Below are 18,428 nucleotides of genomic sequence, written 5' to 3' on the forward strand. Positions count from 1 at the left end.
GCATCTGATTTCCTTTTCATTGGGAAACAGTTCCTAATTTTATGGGCAATTTAAAAAGGAAATTATGTACATAACTGCGATCGATATTGAACACTGTCCACATTTGCATGGTTCCAGATTGCTGCACCTTTTTCTTAAATGCCAGTGTGTCAGTAATTTTTTCTGTAAATGAATGTAAAGTAATGTTTTTAGGGTGTTCCTATTCTTACTCATCTTATTTTTTATTGCTGAAGTTGGTTATTAATTACTCATTGCCTCAGCATTGAGGTTTAATGATGAGCACTTAGTAATCTTAATTGGTATGAATTTTTTTAATGAAGATCATAGGATAGTTCAGGAACAGACCTTTGGAGATCCTCTAATCCAGCCTCTGAGAGGCCATAGAATGAATGCATCTCGTCTCTGGTCTGGTGTTTCCACGAAAGCAGAACTGACATCTCTACTACAGGTTGGGGAAGAAGGAAGGCTGTTACACCAGCAATGGTCCCAGCAGCTTCCTGGTTCGAATCACTGAACTTTGCCTGAGCTAAGAAAGGATGCACGTGGTAGCTTATGGTTTCAGAAACGCTGCTCAGCTTTCCTTGAAAACCAGGAGGTTCTTCCAGTTCTTGGTTGCTGTACAAACCCCAGGAGTCATTGTACTGCATTCTCAAAATAATTGTTGAAAGCTTTTGATTGCAGCAGGCTTGAGGAATTGACATTCTGTCAAAAAGTTTCCTTGAAAGCTGTCCTTTCCAAGACTGGCCTTTCACTGTTCTGGGATTCTTGTTGTTGTTACGCCTATTTACTTAAGACATTTTAAAGGTTTCTTTTGCAAGTAACCTGATGGTGTACAGTAAGAAATGAAACGCATTGAAGAAGGTTCAGCAGCTCAAGGGGTATATACAAAATGTTATCACCATTTCAATTGAGTAGGCTAATCTTTAGCTTCCAGCAAAATCACCCAGAGCAAAAATCAAGAGCCAGTTTATATTCAAATACAACTTTGAAAAACAAATTTGATGTGAGAAAGTGGGCTTGGAAAAATAGTGCTTCCTGGGAAAAGCTTTCTAAGCAGCTGAGAAGTAATGGAAATGATCTAAACTGCAACTGTTAAAAACTCAGGCTTTAAGATAGGACATAGCTGAAAAAGATGACTGCAGTCCATACATTGAGTATAGTATGATAAAGGGTACTTAGCAGGGAGGGGAGAGCTTTTCTAGTAATAGGTATAAAGGGAGTATGGAACTTGCATCCTTTCACCCCTCTTCCCAATAATTTCTTTTCAACTCCCTCTTTATTATGTGACTGGCTTGGAAGGTTGGCTGTAGAACACCTACTGAAAGGCAGAATGCGTGGCTGCTGCTTTTGCTAAATGTATATTGTCTGTTAATAATTGTGAGGAACACTTTCAAATTAAGGCCCAAAATATGTTCTTTTGCTTTGTAACCTCTAAAGTGTGTCATGTAAAACTGTTAAATGCAAGCAAACAAACCCAACAACAACAAAACTGCATAAAACCCCTTTAGGAGTAAATATGATCGTGTGATTCAAATGTCCTGGCCAAATTCATCCCTTTTCTGCTGGTTGCATCTAGGTGAACCATGCTGAATTTACGCCCAGTGACTCAACAGCCCTTTAAAATATCTTCACTTGCATGAGTAGTTGCTGTAGAGTCTACTGCGTCTTATAAATGAGTTTGTAGAATCCTAGTTACAATTGAATTTTGTACTGGGTGAGAGCAATGACTGTTATCCTGACCAACAAGGCCCTGAGCATGCACAGTACCCATATTTAAACCAAGAGGGGTTTTGTACAGTTCAGAACTCCAAGGAAGCTTATCCTTTTATTGACAGAAGAGCTTGGTGTTTTATTTACTTAAAATAAGTCTTTGCCTGTTTATCCTCCAAATAAAGCATTGTTGAGTTAGAGTATTTTTAAAAAGCTTTTTAAAATCTGCATTGCTTGTTTTCTGATAACTGTTACTTAACTGCATGCCATGAAATATGTGGTTAAAATAAATGGCTTTCATGTAATGATTGTTTGTTTAGTTTAAATATCAGGAGAGTTTTTAAAGACATGAAAACAGGATTCTAGTGAAAAGATAGGCAATATATTCAATATAGTGGTGCCTACAGGTGCTGCAATGATTATTCCCAACTTAAGCAGTGCAGTAAATATTTCAAGTGTATCCAGCAGCATAGAGACTAGTTTGCATGTTCACACAGTATATTTTTAGAAACGCAGCTGTGATCTACAACTTTGAACATCTGGTCATTGAAAATGCAATGAAAGTCTATTGTTAATGGACTTTGGAATAAAAAAAAAATGGTAAAGCAGCTCAGCATCGAGGCAGGGTATTTATATGGTGTCATCTCTCTTGGCCTTCACAGCTTCCCTGGCTGTGCTGCCTACAAAAAAAGTTTAGTCATGGCTCATCAGAGAAACCTAGCTCGAGTCTGCTGTGCAGACCAGCATTATCCCATTTTCTGTATGTGCTCCCCGTCTGTGCCTAGCTGATCTCATCTTCTGTTGCAATTGCAGGTTCTCTAAGACCCCAACTATCTAGGGAAATAACTGTTTATATAGGGTCTTGTTCAGTACAGTCCTGATCATCACTGGGGCTCTTAGGTGACGACAGTACAAATAAGTTACTAGTAAGTCATGGTGCAGTTTCTAGACATACATACATATGAAGAAATATGTGTGCTGTTGACTTAAATCAATAGATATCCATTGCAGTGAAGCTGTGTCAGCTTATACCAAGTGAGAGCTTGCTGTATGTGTGCGCTTTGGCACTGAAACAGCATGCATAAGTTAAGACATTTGGACATAAGTTTGACACAATTGCTCTTCTGTAATGGAAGTATCTACGTTTGTCTGCATTATTGAACTTACATTAATAAACTGAAAACAAGTGAGATAATACTGGTATGAAATGTTGATTTCCACTAGTACTTGTATTTGCCTACAGTAGAAATAATGCAATGCATGTTGCACTTCACTCTCCAGATTAAGTCAAAAGAACTCGCCCTTGTCTGGCAATAATCCTGAAGTGTATCTTCTGAGAGTTTTTTTTATGCCTCGCTCCCTGCTCTTTTTGTAGGAGCAGCTGTCTCAGGTCCTTGATGCCATGTTTGAGAGGAAGGTGAAACCTCAGGAGCATGTGATTGACCAAGGTGATGATGGAGACAACTTCTATGTCATCGAGCGGTAAGCAGCTGTACCTTTGAAATGTAGAGTATATAAGTGACAGGGAATGCTTACTGCAGGACGCTTTCTGAAGGAAACAACTTTTTGCACTCTTCCTTTGGTCTTTCCATTTTCCTGTTTAGGCCGCCATTGACTTTTGGATCATTTGCCCAGGGGCAATCAAATTAGAGGTGGACATCTCAAACCTGCTGGGTTTTAATACATTCTGTGTGACTGTGTTAAAACTCAAATACCACTTTCTCTGAGGGAAGGGATGCAGCATGAGCTTGCCTGCGATTTGTTCAGTTTAGCTTTTCTGCCCATTGGCATGCGCATAGCTTAAAACCAGCCATATTACATGCTGTCTCTAAACCAGTTTCTTTCTGAAGAAGGGAGAGGGAAAATCAGCAAAAGAAACCATATGGTAAGGGAAGGGGAATACAGGAAATAAAAATCCATGGTAGTGGCTACCATGGAACAGCCTGGACTTTGTCCAGTTAGTTTTGATCACTGACTTTAAAGAAGCATGTGGTTATTTTGCTTCTGTTGGTCAAGTAATTCGTATTTGCAGAGTGTAAGGTGCCATTTTGTAATTTCTTGCATCAAGCAAATTCATATGATAATGTTGTAGATCATATGTATTTGCAACAGGCATATGATAGATACATGTGTGCGTGTGTGCACATTATGAAATTCTGGCTAATGTTACTTTTAGTAACCGTATTTGAAGAAGAATTAAGGGCACAGAGTTATTTCTTCCTGTAAAGCTGTAATATTAAACAGAATATTACTGATGAATTATAAATGTCTGTTGGAACATGATCTTAGCAAACTACCTTTTTGACGCACTGTTACCTTCCTTATCACTGAAATAATGGCACCATTAATATTGTATTAGATGCTTTCAAAGCAGTTCTTCAAGAAAAAGTGTTGCCTTTTCAGTTGTCATTTATGCTGTGTTTTGGGAATTTTCAAAATAATTTCTAGGTTAGATACTTTCTTTTTACATGATCCTTGTTCTTTATACAGATCGATTAGTGGAATTACAGAACATAAGGCTACCTAAAATATGTTCTGACCGTATGCCCATTCCTCTGTTCTCTCCCATACTATCCCATTAGCCTAAAGTAGTGCTTCATTTCTACCCTCTGTTATCTCCCTCAACTGCTCTGCCTCCGACCAATCCCATGTCTTTGGCTAGACAGGACAAGTTCCTTCTCTTGCCATGTTCACTGGGGAGATCAGGCTGTCCCGGATAAGAGTAAGGTACTGCAGATCAGAACTCACGGTAGCCAGAGCCACCAGCTCTGCAAAGGAAGAAACTTTTTACAGTGAGGGTGGTGAGACACTGGCACAGGTTGCCCAGAGAGGTGGTAGATGCCCCATCCCTGGCAACATTCAAGGTCAGGTTGGACGGGGCTCTGAGCAGCCTGGTCTACTTGAAGATGTGCCTGCTTGTTGCAGGCTTGTTGGATTAGGTGGCCTTTAAAGGTCCCTTCCAACCCAAACCATTCTGTGTTTCTATGAAAGATGAGATGTATGCAGAGCAATGATTCCTAATCTTGAGGAAACTTAAATTCAGTTTGGGAGCCTCTCAAAAACGTTAGATACCATCAGCCTATTTTAATTTGTTTCTGTGTAAGGCTCTTAACCTTAGGAACCTGTTGGTTACTAAAAAGCTTTTCCTGCTATGAGTTTTAACCTAAAATAAAGAAGTAAAATGGAACCTTATCTTTGATGTTCAGGTAACTGTTCTATGGGCTCTGTTCTACAGATGTAATGCTATTCCACAATGCTTTTTTCTATCAAGAGATAGTTGGGTTGGAAGATTTCAGGTGTTTAAGTCTTTGTTTTGTTTTGCTCTCGAGGTATAATACACCAGTAACATAAATATGTTGCCAAAAGTATGTGGCAGAAAGACTATACAGTTAAGGAAACTAAACTCGGTGTTTTCTAGCAATAGAGCGTACCAGCCTTCACGTAAACACCAACTTGGCTGCAACTCTTCTGTCGGCTATTCAGTTATTACAAAGAATTCTACAGTTATGAGTTTTCTGTCCCCCTCTCTACCTTTCCAGTCCTCCTCCACTCCTCCCCCTTTTTTTTTCATGCAAAAGAATACCAGGATACTGGCGCTTATGGAAAGCTACAACACTTCCACTTGCCTGCAAGTGCAAATTCAGCAGACTCTGGCTCTTTCAAGGCATCAGTAGGCATGTCATGTTACTTGAAGATAATCATTAATGCCTAAATATCCCTGAGGATTTGTTTCTGCCTCTCTGAATGAACAGTGAGTTTGTGTTGCAGAGCTAACTCTTTAGCTTCTTGCCTGCATAGAGAAACAGGCTTTCTAGCAAAGGCCTTTTTTAAATTTTTTTTTTTTTTTAATTTTTTTCCCCCCGAAGTCTTCTGGTTGTAGTACTCCAGATCACTTTTGTATGAGCATCTTTTGCCATGCACAGAGGGACAGCAGGCAGGATAGCTGCAATTTAAGGATGCAGCAGCTATTTAGTGCTTACTGCAGGGAAGGTAGAGCTAGGATGAATGTGTTGCATGGCTAAACATTCGTATGCTCATCACTGCTGAGGAGGCACCTGATGAGTCTATGCTGATGGAGCAGTTGTCAGTCAGGAGGGGCAGCACTGGCCTCTGCCTCTTGGAACAGGCTGATCTGCAATCTTGCTGAGTTGCCCTCTTCTGCTTTTCTGCCTTTTTTTTTTTTTCCCCTTGCGGTATTATATTTTTTCATGTCAGTATTTTTCTTTTGAGTCCTTGAGCTCCTAACGATTACCATCTCAATGATTACACTTTGGTCTGTGTTTTTATTCTTCTTATCTTGCTCATGGTCTGTCTCACAGCTCAGCAACAGTTTTCTCAGTAAATCTGAGCCAAGGTCACCCAGTGGCGCCTCACCAATTCAGTCCTTGGGCCACATACAGCTGAATGCTTGGCTGAAGGTTACATGGCTATAGTTATTTGGAAATAAATGGTACTAGTAAGTGACTTTCAGGCTGAGGGATGGGAAGAAGTTGTTGCATTTCACTTAAGGTGCTCACAGATGGCTCCTCTAGATCAAAAAGACCTCTGAAGATTGTTGCTTCTGGTATCTGTCAGAGAATCATTAAGGGATATTGGACATTGCAAGAATTAGTGAAACTTTCCATCAACACTAATCCTTATTTAGTTTATTGTTAGCATGCTGTTAGTTTCTTTCTCTATTTCCTAGGTGTGAGTAAACAGTAGAGTGTAAAAATTGTCTGGTAAGGATGTTATGCAATCTTCATGAGCCTAGCTTCCTCCTTTAGCTTTTTGGGTGACAAAGAATGACTGAATTTCTTGAATCTTCTGACATCTCTGAGTCTGGCCCATCTACTATTGTGATTCAGTAGCCAAACTTTTTGTCTGGGTCTGAAAGGCTTTAATATAGTAGATCCTCAAGTCATTGTGCAAAGTTTCCTCACTTTGATGTATTGTATTTGTTTGTTTGATGCATGTAATGTCCACTTTGTGGAATCTCCTACAAATGAAGCTGGCATAAAGCTGTCTTATAGCACGTTTTTTTAGATGGAGCAGTGTTCAAAGATACCTAACAAACTCAGGGCTGTCCATCAGCAATCCTGAAAGACCTCCTGCTGTTAATACTAGGCAAGTCTCACCAATGAGTCTGTTCCTATACTTCTTTACCATGAGAAGTTTCACCTACTGCTATTTCTGTTGATTTTTTTTTTTTTTTTTTTCTTATGTGGCTAATGATGTTCTGGGAGATAATACCATTCCTTCTGAAAAAGATCTAAACTCCTGGGGAAAATTATATATGTGTTCAGCTGCTTAAAGGTGGGATGGTGTTCCTTACCTGCTTTTCTCCAGGACATGATATATTTTGTAATGTCTCTTAGGTCAGTAGCTAGTCCCTGAATGATCTCTGGTGCCATAGCTGAGAATTAACCAAGCCTAGTCCAGCTATATTTTTTTTAAAGCCCCAAGCATAAGACAGTCCCAAGGGTGTTACAGACGTTTGTTTGACTTTTAATGGGCTACCTTTCTGTGCACAGCCTGTTTCTTCATATGCAGTTGCTGGTGCAGTTTGATCCAGATTTGTCTTGAGCTTTGACTAGCTGGACTTGTACCTGCAGTTTCATCAGAGTAGTCTTCTGATTCTTAGTAAATTCTGAGTTACTGTTCCCTTAATTTCATTATGATGGTAGGAAGCATGCCTCTTGGAGATCAGGGTGAAGAGGCCTTTCCAATTTAAACAGGTTACAGCTCCCTATAAAGAAAGTGCAGGGAGGCTTCTGGTACTTGAACACTTTCTCTTGATCTGTTCAGAGATCCTAGCTAGATGTCAGCGGTTTTAGAGAACTTTCCTGTTTCTAGAGGTGGGCTATAGGGAAAAAAAAAAAAAAAAAAAAGGAGGGGGGGATTAAAAATCTTTTAGGTTGGCTGCTTTAATTTGAAGTCAGTGTGACTAGAGCAGAACCCTTAATGTTCTGCAAAACTGCTGGAAGTTACTTACCCATGCTTCCTAAGCTTGTGCATCCTACAGTCGCCTGAGCACACAGAGCTTTGTGAGAGCCAAACAGACGCTCTTCACAATGGAGCACTGCATGCTGTAACCTGTGTTCTTCAGTAGCCACACCTCCACAAAAATTGTGATAAAATTGCTTGGTTCAGCAACTGTCAGCGTGCTCAGATTTGCAGCATGGTGTGAAGCTGAACTGAGTGATAAAAGTTTTGGTCATAAGGGATCTATTAGACAAATACCAGGTGAGAAATTGTTGCCTCTGAAGATTTCTGTGCTACAGTGTAAAGATGTGGCACGTATAACATGCCTTAACTGGCTTTAAATCCTCCAACCTGAGGATCAGTATATGCTGCTCGTGTTAAGACTGCTCAGTTAGCACTGCAAAGCTAACTCAGTATCTTAGGTATGTAAAGAAAGGCCCTTCCTGTGATCTTTGTGCTTCTACGGCATCCCTGTTGTCCATACAAGAGTTGGATAGTTTGAACCTAGCAGGGACGTATGCAGATACAAACTACAACTGCATCTTGGGGTTAGGATATAGACATACCCTTAAGCTTGAGTTGAGGCAAAAACCACAGCAGCAGGTGAGCAGCTGGATTGAGTTTATCCCAAAGGTACTGCAGCAATGCTGTCACTGAGGAAAATGGGTAATAGAGATTATAGATGGATCCAGGTCACTCTAAAGGGGCATCACTGGGTAACACGCACGCTCTGAAAAGACAAATACTGTTAAAGATGATGAAACTACCTATCACCCTGACAATAGCAATGTCAACATACTATGCAGAGGAAACCAAGTAGGTGTTGCCCAGATCTATAAGGAGTGAAATGCTTTATTAAGAGAGAATTATTGTGAAAATAGTGTGGATAGGAGCTTAGTGTCAGACAGTTGGAAAGCTCAATAAAACAGGTTCCATCTTGCCTAGCAGTAAGAGGACTATTTGTATAACAGCAAGCTGTTTTTATTATCTATACTGGAATGTTGTCTAATAAAAAGCATCTATTCCATTGTTTTCCAGGGGATTGTATGACATTGTTGTAGCAAAAGACAACCAGTCACGCTGTGTGGGCCGCTATGATAATCATGGCAGTTTTGGGGAACTGGCATTGATGTACAACACTCCTAGAGCTGCCACCATTGTTGCCACAACAGAAGGAGCCCTTTGGGGACTGGTAAGGAAAAGAAATTGCTCTCATCTGCATAATATTTTAAACATTAACTCACCGTGTCCAGTGCTTCTCTTGGTATGACTCTTTGTGCCAACAGCTATTTTATCATGACCTGTTATCTCACCTCCTGGCATAAAAGATCCATTGTGCAAATCTTTTTGGCCACCTTTCTAGAACAACTTGTCTGTAAAAACTACATCACTTGTTTTATCTGTCCCTTTATTATTTTGCATTTGCTATAATCATGGCTTTGGGGGTGTGTGTGAAACCCCAGGTTTGTTTTCATCCTGCAGAGGACAGTGGAGGCATTAATGCACATATTTTATGGGAGGGGGAAACAGTATCTAAATGACGTTCTGTGTTTTCAACTCACCTTCCTACCATTTTGTCTGCTGTTAGGGGAATGGGAAGGTGTTAAAGATCTTGAGGATGTCAGTAATTTGAAGAGCTAGGAAAACTGCCCAAAGCTTTGTTTTCCTTCAAAATAAACTGTAATGAGGTTCTGGCCTCTTTGTGTTGCCCTGGAAGAGTTTCTCAGGTCAGCATGACCTATGAGATACCACGCTAAATGATGGTGTTGCTTTGTCTCTAGCCCAGCAGTGTTGAATGTGAAGCTGTAGACATTAGTTTCCTTTTTTAGTTCTTTTCTCTGTACTATTTGGATAGGGCTATTTTCACAGTGCTCTCTTACTCATCTGTGAGGGCTCACATAATAAGTGGATTGTGCGATCAACGAAGCCTTTGAAGCCAGAAGCGTTGTATGCTTTCTGTGTGCGCTGAGCTCCTCGGCAACTATCGCTGGGGGTTGACCATGTGTTGTGACCTTGATTATAGGACTGATAAGCTGCTACACACGGCTTGCTTATGCAATCTTGGCGCTTGCTGAGAGATCTGACTTCCGTTTTCTTTGTGAGCTGAAAGAAAAGATTTTGGTAAATCAACCAGGGAGTAATGTCAGAATCTAATTTATTGAACAAGACAGAACAAAGCAGCTACCTACAAACTGGGCTCATTCATAAAAGGAAGAAAATGAGATAATGATTCTTTGTTCCATTTTGCCTTTGAAAAGAACTGCAGAAATTGGGTTGATTTGGGGTTTGTTTTATCTGTGATTACATTCACTTAATTAGCAAGCTGTAGTTGAAGGGGGACCTCTTGCTAGTCATCTGTCCTCTGGATATTTTATTAACTAAGGCTACATTTTCCTGCCTAAAGCTTCAGTTATTTCTTCCAGTTATTCTGTTGTTGCCATGTTTTACTGTACTATTTTGTGCCTGATGTAATTTAAACATTTTTATTAGTCTGCAGAAGTCATTGCTAAAGCTCATGGGTTATCTGCCGTTGAGGGAGTGTGGATTACTCCTGCTGCATTGCAGACTTAGGCCAACAAAAGCCTGGAAGGCTCAGGCACAAAGCAGTTATCAAACGTGGGTCTCTTCTGGAGCAGAGAAATATCCTCAGCCTTTGCTACTGAACGTGTCTGGGGAAAACCTCACAGTCGCATGCACATCCTTCACTGCTCTGCCTTTTTTGTTCAAATACTGCTGCTTCTCCTCCCTTACTGATACTCTCAAACAAATGAATTCTGAATTTTTTATGCTTTTGCAATTCTCCTGACCATTTCTGCACCTTTCTGCTTCTCCAAACATGTACATTTGAAGAGACTTCTACCACTGAAGAATTTCTTTAAAAAAATAAAAATATCCCTCATGCTTTATCATCTCTTGTTTTCCTTTGGATAACAGTAATACCATTCTTCCCTTCATCTTTCACCTCCTTCAACTTTTATGTTCCACTAGCGTCGCATGTCTCAGTCATTGTTTCAAGTTACAAGTATTTGCAGCTTGTACGCCATAAAACTGTTCTCTTATTTGAAAATATCTCTTCACCTCAAAATGTCTCTGCTAAGTTATCAGTTGATGTTTTCGGAAAATGAGATCCAGACAAATGGCTCTCCGGACTCCAGATGTTTCTGCTAATTGTGATATATGTAAACTTGAAAGATTTTTTTTGTACTATTTTCCTAGCCAAATTTCTGCTCCTCTCCTCTGACTTTTTTTTTTTTTTTTTCGTTTTGTTTTTTCATTTTTACACTTGTGGCCTCATGTGTAAGGTAAACTCTGCGACTCTCGCTCTGTTCGTAATTCAGTGCTGATCCTAACAGTGACCATGGGCATTACTGTAACACCAACACTAACAAAAATACCTGGTGGGCAAGTGCCCTTCCCCTTAGCCTGGACCTGCTGTTTAGTTTCGGCTCTCTTGTGGCCTTTTTCATCGGTGTTTGCAGTGGTTGAGCCCTTCCCTTTCTGCGTGGAAATAAAAAGCATTTTGTTAAGATCTCTGACAATAAACTCTCAAATATGTCTGCCGTTGCAGGTACTGAGAGAGGAGCTGCGGTTAACTGGGCGAGCTTGCCTTTACTCGGGCACGTAGTGCCGCCCAGTGGCCATGCAGCCTGCACATCACTGGCTGCTGCCTGGGGAAAATGCCTGGGGTGGCAGGAGGGTTGGTGGGAATCTTGCCCAAAATTTGGGCTTCAAAAGCAAACCAAACAGTTTTTCCATCAGGAGGGTGCTTATGTTACATGTGGACAGCTGGCAATTAGGAAGTAGTTGTTACAAAAAGCTGCCTCTTGGAGCCTAGAAGGTGGAGGAGTGAATCAAGCCTGTTGCTGCTTGATACTGTGTTCCTGATCTATTTCAGACAAGTATAAATCTCCAGCTTACTTTTGAAATCTGTGACTCAAGTAGAGAAGAATCCAATTCAGACTTAATCCTGCAGTTTCCCTTACAAATAAGTGTTGGAAATGCCAATTTCCAATGGCTTCAGCAAGAAGAGCATAACTTCTTCATTGTATGAGGAAGCATGAAGATATAACAGCCAAACAAAACCCCAAACCTCAACTCTGAAGAACAGTACAAGATAGACTAAAAGTGGAATTCTTAATTCTTACAGCTCCCTTCAGTTTGTAATTGAAACAAGTCCTCTCACAAGAGCTGTTATGATCACCCTTGTGATGGATATGGTATCATTTTAACAGCTGGCTTCTCAGACCCGGTGTTTGTTGCAAATACTAGTTCGTGTTTGTCAGTTCTTTAAACGGGGAACATTTGAGTTGAGAGGAGTAATGTATTTCTCTGTGCTGTTTCTTGCAGGATCGAGTGACATTCAGAAGAATTATATTGAAAAATAATGCAAAGAAGAGGAAGACATATGAATTATTTATTGAGTCTGTGCCCCTTCTTAAATCCTTGGAGGTAAAGCCTCTTGGAGACATCTGCATCAAATTCTTGCATTAGCATTAGCTCTGCAGTCAGTGTTTCTGCTATATCAGAAATCTGTCAGTTTTGCTTAGAGCAAAATTTTAAGAGCTGCTTTGGTATCACATTTACTGTACAACTTAATTTGCATTGTTGAAGTTGTATACTTTTTCATATCCTTTGTTCACAGTATGCGATTTTCTGATTTTTATCTCAGTCTGTGTAAAGATTTAAAAGAAAAACCACAAAACAAAAAACATCTATAAATATGTCAGAGAACGGGCATTAAAGTGAAAATTGGAACTCAGGGCTGTGGTTGCCTTAGAGGATGTGATATTGAAGTAATGATACAATTGCTGGGATATTTGGCCTTCATCAGCCATGAATGATTTTCAATTTGAGACAAAGATGTGGGCCACAGTAGGTCTTGCTTTAACCTTAACCGATATTCAGGTGGTAGACTAAGAATAGGCTAAGGGAAGCACTGCTAGCTGGGAACAAAATGACCAGGCAGAGCAGGCAGATCTCATGTGGTGCATGACTTCAGGAACAATGTGTAAGTTGTCAATTCTAAACTATTGATTCAGCCTGTGTCTTCAGAGGGCTTTTGGAGCCATACGAAACTGCTTTGAAATTAGTATATATCTTTCTTTGCCTTACACCATAACTTAGCTTTTCTTTGTTTTCTCATCATAACAGTATTTTTCAGCATTAATCTTTAGTATTTGAGAAAGAACTTTTAATCCCTTTGAGAGAAGATTACAAAATTGTGAAGTATCATTAGGTGTGAACAGCAACCTCTAATATATATTATTTTGGACATACGTTAGTACCTGTGGAATGTGTAAATTGCACAACACCTTCTCCCTCAGTGCCTGGCTTAAACTAGTGACTTTTTTTGAGCATAAAAATGACTCATAAATATTTAAAGATCTAGAAAAATAACTCATTAGCACTGGATGGCTTTTTGCATGACACGCTGCAGTTGAGTCATGTGTGGATTAGAATTAAGTTTCTCGAACATGGGCTAGATTGAGGCGCCTTTGTGGAATGAATGGATTACAACTGAATCATCTGTTGAGATGTTCATTTTAACTGTAGAATTTTCTTCCTTTCTTAATATGTTTTTTACACTGCTCTGAAGCAATAAAATTGTTTTGGGGTGTTCTAGATGGGCAGTGGGAAACACTGGAGATAAATTTGAGTGTTCTTCTGGTGTTTGAAGACTCAGGCATGCTTCATTGCATGTCAGATTAGTACCTCTTGCCCTTGCTGCCGGGCATCCTGTTGCAGTGCCTGCTTACAATTTAGAGCCAGTATCCTTTTCATAGCCCTGTCCTCTCTCCACTGTAGGAATGAGTTCTGGGACACAAAAACCCCCCACATATTCAAGTATATGGTGATTCAAATATTTTGAAAATGTGTTGCTTTCGTTTCTCATTGAAGTTTGTTCTTAGGAAGTTTATGACATTTTTCTGAATGTTTTCTTCAAATTTCAATTGAATTTTAAAGGATGTGATTTTGGTTTGGTGTTTTTTTTGTTGGTGTGTTTTTTTTTTTTTTTTTTTCCTTGGCTCTAAACCAGCCAAATCAGTTATTTATTAATGTTCGGGGCAAGAAAAGTGCACAGATGGGACACTAGACAATTTTCTTTCCCTATTGATTATGGTAGTCTTGAAAGCTGTGGTGCAGTACGACAATGTCATTGTAGTAGGGGCTCTATTTTTCAGTACCCAGATACTGTGTGGTTGTGTCTAGTGAATGCCCCTTCATTTCAGGGCTACAAAGTTTACAAGAGATATACTATAATAGATGATGACGTTTAATTTTCCTCTTTGTTCCAGGCATCAGAGCGAATGAAGATAGTGGATGTTATAGGGGAGAAAGTGTATCAAGATGGGGAACGTATCATTTCTCAGGTACTTGAAGTCTAAATTTCTATTTATCATTCTCCTTTCTCTGCTTCTTTTTTCCTGTTTAGGATTGACATACAGAATCCTACTACTTGGACCAGCTTGGCATCACTTATTATTTTAATGCTTTCAATTTATTTAACCAATTCTTGAATGTTTGGGGAACAGCCAGTATGTCTTTTGCTAAAAAATTTATTCTATTACTTTATTTTCTGGGGTTTTCTTCTCTCATATGTTTGTTTTTTATAAATGGTCTTTGCAAGGTTTCAAGGGAAGCATGCCTTAAGAAGCTGAAATTAAATGTCTGTCTATGCAATTTTCCATGACAGCCCCCAGCTTGACTTGTCATAGGCACCTATGACCAGATTAAACAAGGAGTCACAAGCGTGTAGTAAAGGCATCTCTAATTCCTAGATCTGACTGAACAACAAACCAAACATGAAACTAAATGAAGTAATGTGGAATATTATACTCAGTTAAATAGTCTAAGAAACTATCAGGGTTCATTAAAACCATTGTTTTTCCTGATGCTCTTAAAAAGAGTATTTCAATGGTGGAGTAGTCTGGCTTCAATCAACAGCCTTTGGTTGTTGGTATATGTCTTGTCTGCTGTAATAGATCAAGGCCAGAGGGGTGGAACATGACGCTGGACAAACTCAAGCTAAAGCTGTGGGATATTTTTGGCTGTGACACAAATAACTTTTTGGAACACTTACTGATGAAACACTGGAATTTTGCATCAAGTTTAGCTCACGGTTGCTGTTTGTCGCAAAAGTGCTATAGTTAACTTAATGCAAGAAAGTCCTGGACTTACCTGAAATTGCAGGCTTTTGATCACAACTATCATCTTGTTTTATAAACAGAATATGACTCCTTGGTAATGTCTTGAATAATTAATCTTAATTACCTTGAATGCCAGATAACTCTGAATGTAGGAAACCTTAGTTTGCTGATAACTAAATACTGCCGAATTACTTCTCTCCAAAAATACCCTCAATTATGTAAGTTGAAGATCTTGTTGCTTAAGACCCTGAGAAAACTGAACTGTCACCAAAATCAAAGCTTATAAATCAGTCTCAAAACTGGGAACCCACGCAATCAGTGATCCAATTACACAGTTGGTTTTAATCTTTTGTAATAACTGAATTAAGGACAAGGATATAATTGCCCTTAAAAGGAGGATTAATAGTCTGGATAGGTCTGGGTGATGGTAATACACTGCTAAAGATTATGAAATCTTATGTTTGGAAAAGATGTGATAGCTCTTACATTACAGCAGTTGCATCAATACTATGAACCCCTTTTCACTCATGGATAATTTTACTTTTTAATTACCTTTCTGGAATTTGACCCTTCAGTTAAGGGCAATATGCTTTAAAACACTTGAAAATTGTTGGTGCCTGCTGGTGTTACGAGGATGTCTCCCACTCAGTTTCTTTTCATTCTTTTTTTTAAAAAAAAAAAAAGTATTCTTTCAGTACTTACCCTCAGAAGTGTGCTGAGTGTATTAGTTCATGTTGTGATAGATGGCAACAGTGAATGAAAAGCTTTGTGCTGGGTGGTTTATGGCCATCCCCAGGAAGGTTAGCTGAGGGCCTAATTTCTTTAACTCCGTGTTTAAATCTTGCATCATCTTCTACCAGCCCATGTTCATACTGAAGTCATAATCATCTGTCTCTTTATCCTTCCCATCACATTCATAGTCTCCTTGCCCACTTGACTTCATGTCAGATTTATCTCTCTCCTCACATTGTTTCACTTTTTTTTTTCTGAACCGCTCCCGTTTCCTTATCAGTTCCTTATCCAGCCACTGTCTCTGTGAAGCCTTTAGTCCCTTTGCTTCTGATTCACAGCAGGAGGCATGTGCTGGCTCTCTGCTCTAACTTCCAGTCCTATGCCAAGCCCACAGGGGTTGGTATAGAGAGGGAAAGTCCTCTCTGCCACAGCTAAAACTTTCAAAATATTAAGTCCTGCCGAAGCTCTCCAGAGCAGATGTAAAATACGATCTGTTGAAGGTCTGCAACCTGATGCAGTTTAGATAGATGTGATAAAGGTTCTAAAAACTCACAGAATGGTTGAGGTTGGAAGGGACCTCTGGAGGTTCTTTTGTCCAACCCTCTGCTCAAGCAGGGCCACCTAGAACCAGTTGCCCAAGACCCATGTCCAGATGGCTTTTGAATATCCCAAAGGATGGAGACTTCAGAACCTGTCTGGGCAACCTGTGCCAGTGCTTGATCACCCTCGCAGTGACTTTTTCATAGTAACAGCTGAATTTGACTAAACCAAAATTTTTTATTTCACCCTCAGTTATTCAACACTACTTTGTGATATCTTTCTAGAACTTGATATAAAAAGGCTGTTAATTTTTATTTTCTCCCACCTGCCTTATGTGACTTACTTTCCTTCAGTGGCATGATGCTATTGAGTGCTTTATTATTCCTTGCCACTCTCACTACCTTTATACAGCTGTTGCATCATTCCTTATATAGACTGTTTGCATTGCAGACTTGGTTTTCTATAAACTATCCTCCTCTTACTTTCTCTGTTCATGCTCCTGAAATACAGCTATTCTGGGTTATGCTGATCTCCCACTATTTTATCCTGGATTGACTGAGCTCATAGTTTAATGGCTCCTCCTTCCTACTGACATCTAGAAATGCAGTCACTAAATTGGTGTTTTATTAAAACTTGCTTATGGAAATTGTAGGCCCTGCTTAGTTTCACTGACTATTGGATACTTTGAAGTCATCAGGATCAGAAGATTTGCACTTGCATTGTTTTGCTATATATTGTCAATCTCCTTTGTTTTTTCCTTTCCACCTGCCCTCTCACTGAATTATGTGTACTAATAGTTCCTTCCCCTGTGGGTTCCTCTGGTATATTACCTTACCAGTCACCTTTTAACATTAAGAGATTGAGTATTTGTCAATTCTAGCAGATTTCTGCACAAGGCCTAGTTCAGAGTAAATGCTTTAATACCATTTATACATACTTCTACAGTAAACTCAAAAATAATTTGTTTTCCCTTTTTCTCTCCACAGGGTGATAAAGCAGATTGTTTTTACATTGTAGAATCTGGTGAAGTAAAAATCTTGATTAAAAGCAAGGTGAGTTCAAACTGGGTGATTAGGCTTCAGGTCAATTCCCGAATCAGTCTATTGATACAAGTGGTGGGAAAAATCCTACCCTGACTTATTTTAAGACATTATTTCATTATATTTGTCATTGTCACTCAAGTGATGTAGGCTTTAAATCCCATACCTGTTCTGAAGGAGCCAGAAGTCACTTTTAGTAAAGTTGGAAGGTCTTTTGCTTGTATCTACTCCTCTGCAAGCTAATGTGATATAACGTCCCTGGCCTTAAGAGTGGAGATGAAACTTTTATTCTAGGACTATAGAAAACCGCAACTTAAACTGTGGTCCGTTATCTCTAGTGACACACTAGACATTGGCATTTGAACAGATCTCTGTGTGGTCTGAAGAGGCCTTAGCGAGTAACATGTTGTGCATGATAAAACTTGTGTTAGGCTAATGTAACAGCAGTTCGCAAAGCTGTAACAGTAAATACCTGCCAATCTCAAAACTTGTGGACTGGCATACACTTTGCTTCTCAGACTTCTAATTGAACATGCTCTTAAGGTGCTCTATCAGTACAGACCGTGCTCTGGGACTTGCTAGTTTAAAAGCCCTAAACCAATGAGCTGTTGCGCATCTGTAAGATACCTGGGATTAACCGCAGCCTCATACAAAGATAGAACTGTATGCAAATGATTAAAATGTAATGTTTAACAGACTATGACGAGTAAAGAAGCTAATCAAGAAGTGGAGATTGCCCGGTGTCACAGAGGGCAGTATTTTGGAGAGCTTGCACTTGTTACCAACAAACCCAGAGCAGCCTCTGCCTATGCTGTTGGGGAGGTCAAATGTTTAGGTAAGCAGATCTTCTGTGTTTCTAGTTACCCTTTTTCTGGTCTTTGCTTGTTTTGTGGACCATGCCTGAGTGAGCAGCTATTCAAACCCTAGCAGCCTTTTGGTAACTGGTGGTCAGACATGAGAAGTTAGGAGCATGGGCTGGAGTGGATCACCACGTAGAAGTTTGAGAAGCACCACTGCTTCCTTCCAGCAGATTCTGTTTTTTCTGCTTGTGTGGCCTGTGCTCTTTGAAGGGGTAAGTAGCATCACCTTCTTGCCTACAGCCTGTTTGTCACACACAGCTTTCAGGTGATCTTTTAATGCCAGTGTGGTGTGTGTTTGGCTTCTGTATTTATCCTTGGGTCAGGTATGTATTTCATTAATCTTGTTTCTCCAAATAACAGTACAGAGGGAAATCAGAAATATGATTTCTGTTTCTGTGGCTTCTGTTGAAGCCTCAAACCCAAGTGGGTTGGAC

General features: G+C 39.7%; 1 protein-coding gene across 1 annotated transcript in view; it reads left to right on the top strand.

Annotated features, from left to right (window-relative positions):
• The window catches only part of LOC309684695 (cAMP-dependent protein kinase type II-alpha regulatory subunit-like), a 67,037-nt gene that overhangs the window by 44,379 nt on the left and 4,230 nt on the right, over positions 1 to 18,428 (top strand). The window contains exons 5-10 of the mRNA XM_082500561.1: positions 3,086 to 3,192; positions 8,713 to 8,866; positions 12,022 to 12,123; positions 13,971 to 14,045; positions 17,081 to 17,146; positions 17,831 to 17,969. Of these exons, the coding sequence (XP_082356687.1) occupies positions 3,086 to 3,192; positions 8,713 to 8,866; positions 12,022 to 12,123; positions 13,971 to 14,045; positions 17,081 to 17,146; positions 17,831 to 17,969 (643 nt within the window). The remainder of the gene's footprint in view (positions 1 to 3,085; positions 3,193 to 8,712; positions 8,867 to 12,021; positions 12,124 to 13,970; positions 14,046 to 17,080; positions 17,147 to 17,830; positions 17,970 to 18,428) is intronic.

The sequence above is a fragment of the Vanellus vanellus genome (genome assembly GCF_965231255.1).
Source record: "Vanellus vanellus genome assembly, contig: HAP1_SCAFFOLD_433, whole genome shotgun sequence".
Lineage (NCBI taxonomy): Eukaryota > Metazoa > Chordata > Aves > Charadriiformes > Charadriidae > Vanellus > Vanellus vanellus.